General features: G+C 44.3%; 2 protein-coding genes across 2 annotated transcripts; both read right to left on the reverse strand.

The window, feature by feature from the left end:
- Nucleotides 1-2,710: 2,710 nt before the first annotated feature.
- Nucleotides 2,711-3,124, reverse strand: LOC124123393 (circumsporozoite protein-like). Its single transcript, XM_046486618.2, has one exon. It carries the CDS (start codon nt 3,122-3,124, stop codon nt 2,711-2,713), a length of 414 nt encoding a protein of 137 aa, XP_046342574.2.
- Nucleotides 3,121-6,500, reverse strand: LOC124123392 (proline-rich protein 2-like). The gene is made up of 2 exons (XM_048390376.1): nt 6,491-6,500; nt 3,121-3,704 (listed from the first exon to the last, which is right to left on the reverse strand). The coding sequence occupies exons 1-2, from the start codon at nt 6,498-6,500 to the stop codon at nt 3,121-3,123; spliced, it is 594 nt and encodes a 197-aa protein (XP_048246333.1).
- Between the last annotated feature and the right edge of the window lie 499 nt (nt 6,501-6,999).

Genomic DNA, 6,999 nt, shown 5'->3' on the forward strand with positions numbered 1-6,999 from the left:
ATTTGATTTTCAAAGAGGGGTGGGTGGATTTTGATTTCTTTCTCGATTATTCAAGAAAAGGGCACAATACATATTTTCGGCAAAATAAGGGCTTGATTATTATATTAGAACTCTCCCCGACCACCAACCACCACCCCCCAACCCCCACCCCCCACCCCCCAACACACACACACCTCATTGAAAATCAAATGGCTATACATTGTATTTGAAATATTGTTCAAAGCCGCGTCAAAACCCACCGCACCCAAAACAGACCTAATTAAGGCACAGAGATCCTTGGAAAACTGTGATGCCACTGCAGCATACATGACCATAAACATTCACTTAAACACATACCGACGAGAATTGTGATTGGTTATCGGTGTTTGATGACTCAAGTGTAAATAAAAACGACAAACCCTTTCCTTAATCTATTATGATGACATCACGCCATTGTTCTTGCAGTTGATTCTGATTTTACGGGTCATTCTGAACGTGCATTTTGAAACTGACGCAACTACATGTCTTTATACAAAATTATAGAGGAATTATGTTTCAATCAAAACATGGTTTAAATCAGAGCGTGAGTGAATATGGTTTTATCATATAATGGGTAGGTTTCTCGGCAGGATAAAGCCATCGGATAAAAACGATATCCGTTGGGGTCATATGCGGATAGAGATGCAAATATCAAAGGTCAAGTAGGGACTACTTTACCTGTTTATAAACAAACATGGCGTCGCCCTCGTCATTCGACGATCGAGTCAGATTTAACCATCGTGAATCTGGATAAACTACAGAGATAATTGCTTTCATTATCAAAAGGACAGTCTAATATACTGAAAATCAGTGTCTTACTGTGACGCAGCTAAGGCATTTTATAAGTTTTGGCAACTTCGGAGATATAAATTTCGAAACAATTTTGCGAGGGCACGAGGCCTAGCCAAGCGGGATCAGTAGCCATGACTGGTAGACCTCTGCGGCTTGAAACCTTCTCCACAAATTGAAATGGTTGGATTTGGCCGAAATATGTTTGAATTGTTACCTTGTTTCGTTTTTTCGCTCTGTGTACATCTGACTACACTTCTTAACGTTATGACAGGACAGACCGACTGCCAACAACGTCTGACCATGGCCGTGACGTCTCATAGACTAGGGTTAGAGTAGCTTCCCTTTGACAAAGGGCAGTTACTCTAGCGGACAGACCGATGGATTGCCGCGAAAGGCAATTAAAAACAATTGTTGTTTTGCGTATATGTTGCTTCGCCACTGTATAAGAAACAGATTTCAGTTGGAACTATATAGGCTAATGTCACTGTCCGACTGACACATCACTTACCCTGTGACGTAATACATATTAATGCGCGCATTCCAGGGAAACTCGCAATGTTTCGGTAATGTTTGTGAGAGGGAAAGCGATTTTGAAGCGCAGAATTAAAGAATGACATTATATGATAAAGAGGTTATCACGCTTGTGTGTTTGGGGATGGTAAATATCTTGTATTAGGAATAAACACTATGTATTCCTAATGCAGGATATTTACCATCCCCAAACACACTCGCGTGATAACCTCTATTTACGCTGCTTTTAACAATATTTAGCAAAATCACGACTGGGGACACCAGAATGGGCTTCACACATTGTATCTATGTGGGGAATCGAACCCGGGTCTTCGATATGACGAGTGGAGGCCTACTAGGCTACCCCACCGCCCATGAAGTCGCCTGAATCTTTTGATTCCAGACGAATGATCTCTTCACTTCGGCGAATTGTTCGCGATAGAATGTTGATATAAAATGGATAATCGGGGTGATTGCTGCTTGGCCACCGTCACATCATTACACCGCCCCTGCAGTGTAGTCAATGTCAATGAACATTCTCCAAATAACTACTCACTGACAGAAACAGTTACCAAGTTACTTAGCGAAATTCACTGCCCAATCAGACTCAAGGTTGTTACGAGATTTTACCGATCAGTAAGTAAATATTTGCTAACTAGACTAGTACATGTGGTCTATCGTAGATTAGTGCAGTTTACTTATCAGTTATTAAAGATTACTATCCGCTTTTCAAAGAATCTTCTTCTCAGTATTTACTAATTTGCAATAGTATATTTACAGAGCTTGTATGGTTTACTAGACTTTAATAAAGGCTTGTTTCGCGATCCCTATTGATAGCTGATGAATACAATTTGCAAAATACAAGTAAAAAACATGGAAAATACAGGTGATAGATAACATATCAATATTTTCAGTGGCATTTTCAGTTTAATACTACCTAACCGTAATTATTTGTCTGTTTGTGTTTTGTTTAACGCCGCACTCAGCAATATTCCAGCTACATGACGGCGACAAGGAAAGTCGTCTTTTACCGCAAACATTGGTTGCTGAAGACCTATTCTCTACCCGGATCTTCACGGGTCAAGTTGGTTCCAAAAGTAACATTTTATCAATCGCCCACACGTTGTAAATACATGCTGACGGGGATTATAGGAAATATGGAGACCTGAACATTAATATATGTTTACCTGATTTTTATCTCTTCAAAGATTAATCTAATTGCTTTAAATAGGAACATTCTTTTTGTAACCTGCTGTAACAACATTACATACATAATATGTTTTTAAGGGTTTTACGGGTGGCCTCGGCTCCATTGGGATGACGTTGGAATCTGTGGTCCCTGGAGCGGCGGGTAAATCTGTGGTCCCTGGGTTGGTGGGGGACCCTGGGCTTACTGGGGTGGTGGGGGAATCTGTGGTCCTTGGATGGCGGGGGAACCTTGGCTCCCTGGGGTAGCAGGTGAACGTGGTTTCCCTGAGGTGGCGGGGGAACCTGGGCTGCCTGGAGCGGCGGAGGAATCTGTGGTCCTTGAGATGGCGGGGGAACCTTGACTCCATGGGACGGCGGGGGAACCTGGGCTCCATGGGGAGGCGGGAGAATCTCTTCTCCCTGGGGAACATGGGTTCCATGGGGAGGTGGGGTAACCAGGGCCCCTGGAGCGGCGGGGCAATAGGGGCTCCCTGGCTCCCTGGGGAACCTGGGCTCCCTGGGTCGGCGGGGAAACTTCGGCTAACAGGGTCGGTGGTGGAACTTGGGCTCCCTGAGGCGGCAGGGCAACATGGGCTCCCTGGAGAGCCGGGGTCATCTGGGCTTCCTGGGTCGGCGGGAGAATCTGGACTCCCTGGGATGGTGGGGGAACCTGTGTTCCCTGAGGTGGGAGGAAAACCTGGGCTCCCTGGGGAGGCTGGGTAACCTTGGCACCCTCGGGAGGCGGGGCAACATGGGCTCCCTTGGGTGGCGGGGGAATCTGGACTCCCTAGTTGAGGTCGGAGGGGAACCTGCAGTCCCTGGAGCGGCGGGGGGAATCTGTGCTCCTTGAGATGGCGGGGGAACCTTGGCTCCCTTGGGTGGCGGGGGAATCTGGACTCCCTGGGATGGCGTTGGAATCGGTGGTCCCTTGGGTGGCGGGGAACATGGGCTCCCTAGTTTGGCGGGGGAACCTGGGCTCCCTGAGGTCGCAGGGGAACCTGCAGTCCCTGGAGCGGCGGGGGGAATCTGTGCTCCTTGAGATGGCGGGGGAACCTTGGCTCCCTTGGGTGGCGGGGGAATCTGGACTCCCTGGGATGGCGTTGGAATCGGTGGTCCCTTGGGTGGCGGGGAACATGGGCTCCCTAGTTTGGCGGGGGAACCTGGGCTCCCTGAGGTCGCAGGGGAACCTGCAGTCCCTGGAACGGCGGGGGAATCTATGCTCCTTGAGATGGCGGGGAACCTGGTCTCTCTGAGATGGCGGTTGAACCTGCTGCGTCACGCCACGCGATCCGGAAAAGAGGATGATTGCTGATACATAATGAGAATGATATTTTGCAAATTGCGGGAGAACGAAACGATAAACGACCATCATTTTGTTTAATGTTTAGGAGTTCAAGTACTCTTTCCAATACACTGACTTCTCGATACGTCAATACCTGAGATGGGCACATAACATATTTTGGGTAAAATAAGGGCTTGATTATTAAAATAGAACTCCCCCCACACACCCTACCTTCTTGAAAATGAAATGGCAAAATTTGAAATATTGTTCAAAGCCGCGTTTAAACCAACCGCACCCAAAAATCGACCTCATTAAAGAACGGAGATTCTTCCCCGTTTTAAACCTGTCCCGTTCGTTTGTAACGGGACACATCTTCTGGACGTTTCAGGATATCACGGAGACCAGGATCAACGGGGACTTTGTTGTGGGGTTATGGTATTTGTTCTGAATAATCATGACATATTGCACGTAAATAACAGACAAGGTGCTCATGTTAAGAAATCACGAATGTTAGAACCACGAAATATCGCGATGATCAATTAACAACGAGGGAAGCCTTTGTGCTGATACTTATAAAGTAGGTCAGCTGAAGATGCGGGTTAGAATAGGCCTTGAGCAACCCATGCTTGTCGCAAGAGGCGACTGAAGGGATCGGATTGTCAGGCTCGCTGACTTGGTTGATGCATGTCGATGTTCATGGTGTAAGTCACTGGATTGTCTGGTCCAGACTTGAATTATTTACAGACCGGCGTCATATAGTATGTGTATATCTGAGTGTGGCGTTAAACAACAAATAAACAAACCAGATCATTTGTAATCAGTTCTCAGAACTTTTCTTCTGATGGCTTCTCATTTGTAACTCATAAAATGGAAACAAACCAAATTGGGATAAACATCCTTTTGATCACGTGGGGTCATATTTAGCAGCGTTCTTTGTCGATAGTGTTTTTTAAGTACTACATCAGCACCTACTTTAATTTCACTTCGTGCTGGAAATGTGGTACACTGAACACGCTGCAAGATATAGTCGTTTGCAGTCACCTGACTGACGATTCTTAGTCGGATTGTAAATTGGGTTTAACGCCGGTTTGGACAGTATTTTTTTGGCATCACAGCTTGTTAGCTTAATGTGGGAGGAAAGCCCGAAGTAATGGGGCACATATGGTCGTTTTAGGGGGAACGGGGACACGGGGGAGCTCAGTCATGTAAGGCAACGCAAATCGCTGTGCAGATTTGCGTCCCTTAGGCCCGCCAGAGACCTATGATTATGGGTTCGAATCCAGGTTCGCCCCGATTAGGTTTCTAGGTTTGTCAGCACCATACCCGTGCTCGTGGGTTTCACCGAAGTGATAAACGTCTGAGGGTTTGGGTCAATTTTGGAAATATATAATTGCTATAGTGAGTGAGTTGGGTTTAACGTCGGTTTTAACAGTATTCCAGTTATATCACGGCGTGTCAGCTTAATGTGGGATGAAAAAAGCCCGAAGTGATGTAGGTCTCAGACATTTAGCACTTTGGTGAAACTATCGAGCACGGGTATGGTGCTGACAAACCTAGAAACATAGGGCGAACAGGGATTTAAACCCACAGTCATAGGTTTCTGGCATGCCAAAGTGACGCAACACTGCACGGCGAATGGCGGCGCCTCAGACGATGTGGCCACCTAAATAATGTGATTGATTAATTGATTGATTAATTGATTGATTAATTGATTGATTAATTGATTAATTGATGGATTGAATGAATGAATGAATGAATGAATGAATGAATGAATGAATGAATGAATGAATGAATGAATGATTGATTGATTGATTGATTGATTGATTGATTGATTGATTGATTGATTGATTGATTGATTGATTGATTGATTGATTGATTGATTGATTGATCGATCGATTGATTGATTGATTGATTGATTGATTGATTGATTGGTTGATTGATTGATTGATTGATTGATTGATTGGTAGCGGTGTTAGTGAGCTGCCAGTGACAAGGAAGAGGAACGTGTCATAATAGTTTGTTTTTAAAACAAAATATAGTATAATTCTAAGGTTTCGATCAAAGAGTTGTTTTCCATGCAACCTGTGAGTAATTGGCTGGTTTTGTCAATACACATGTCTCTGAAATTATGCGAAGAGGAAAACGTAGTCACGTACTTCCTAATTGATACTGAACTGTTTCGCTGACCCGTGCTATGGTGACATTGCAGATTAAACAACTCACACTCTCATGTGTTAGAAGTTATATCTTTCCTGATATAGTGGGAAATGACTAATTACTATAAACAAATGAAGTTGTGTAATAGTATGCATCATTTAACTAATAATCCGTACATATATATATATATATATATATATATATATATATATATATATATATATATATTTGTAGAACATGTGGTATTTCTAAGTTTTGAAATTATCAACTTTAAATTTGTCAGGTCACACATTGAGATGAATGTATTATTGGATCGATCGATCCTGTACACCCACCACTGATTGATCAAATGGCAGTGAGCTGACTTCATGGATATTACCCGTGTAGTCACGTGATGGGAAACTCAAGTGAACACTGCTCTGAGACTGTTGCCATGTTAGATTCCAGTGTTTCCGTTTGGCCCGCTGCCAGGTTAGATGTAATGCGATAGTCACGTGACACTTAGCTCCGGACTACACGACTCTGACACAGTTATACAATTACCAGCTGACATGGCGAGTTTGTGTGTGTTGGTGCTGCTTGTAGCAGCCTCATCTGTGGTTCATGGACACGAAAATATCGCAGCAGTTGTCAATCAGATGAGTTTGCTTGAGAAAGAAATTAACCATCTGAAAGTGGAACTGAACCACTTGAAATCTGACGTTCCAGGAATGGAGACGAGAGTCATAAATAAGATGGACATTTTGGAGTTACTGCTGAGATCGGATTTGACGGAGAAGATTGTACCTTCCTATATGCGTAGTCAAATAGAGTGGTTGGATGACACGGTAAACAGTCACGTGATGTCCCAGATTAGACACCTCAAGCGTGGATATCAGCAGATGAAGCGACAGACACTGAGTCTCACAAGACAGTTGAGGGAGGTCGGACAGACTAAAACAAGACAACCACTGGACACTGTGAAAGACAAAGATGCATGTGAACAGCAGGTGAGTGAACTAAAGACAGAGTTGAACCTGACACGCCATCACGTGACCCATGTTGAAAAGGAT

Source organism: Haliotis rufescens, unplaced genomic scaffold, assembly GCF_023055435.1.
Source record: "Haliotis rufescens isolate VD_foot unplaced genomic scaffold, xgHalRufe1.0.p SCAF_9, whole genome shotgun sequence".
Classification (NCBI taxonomy): domain Eukaryota; kingdom Metazoa; phylum Mollusca; class Gastropoda; order Lepetellida; family Haliotidae; genus Haliotis; species Haliotis rufescens.

Excerpts from the sequence above, each read along its gene's own strand:
- LOC124123393 (XM_046486618.2), bottom strand. The coding sequence starts at position 3,124 with ATGACCCCGGCTCTCCAGGGAGCCCATGTTGCCCTGCCGCCTCAGGGA.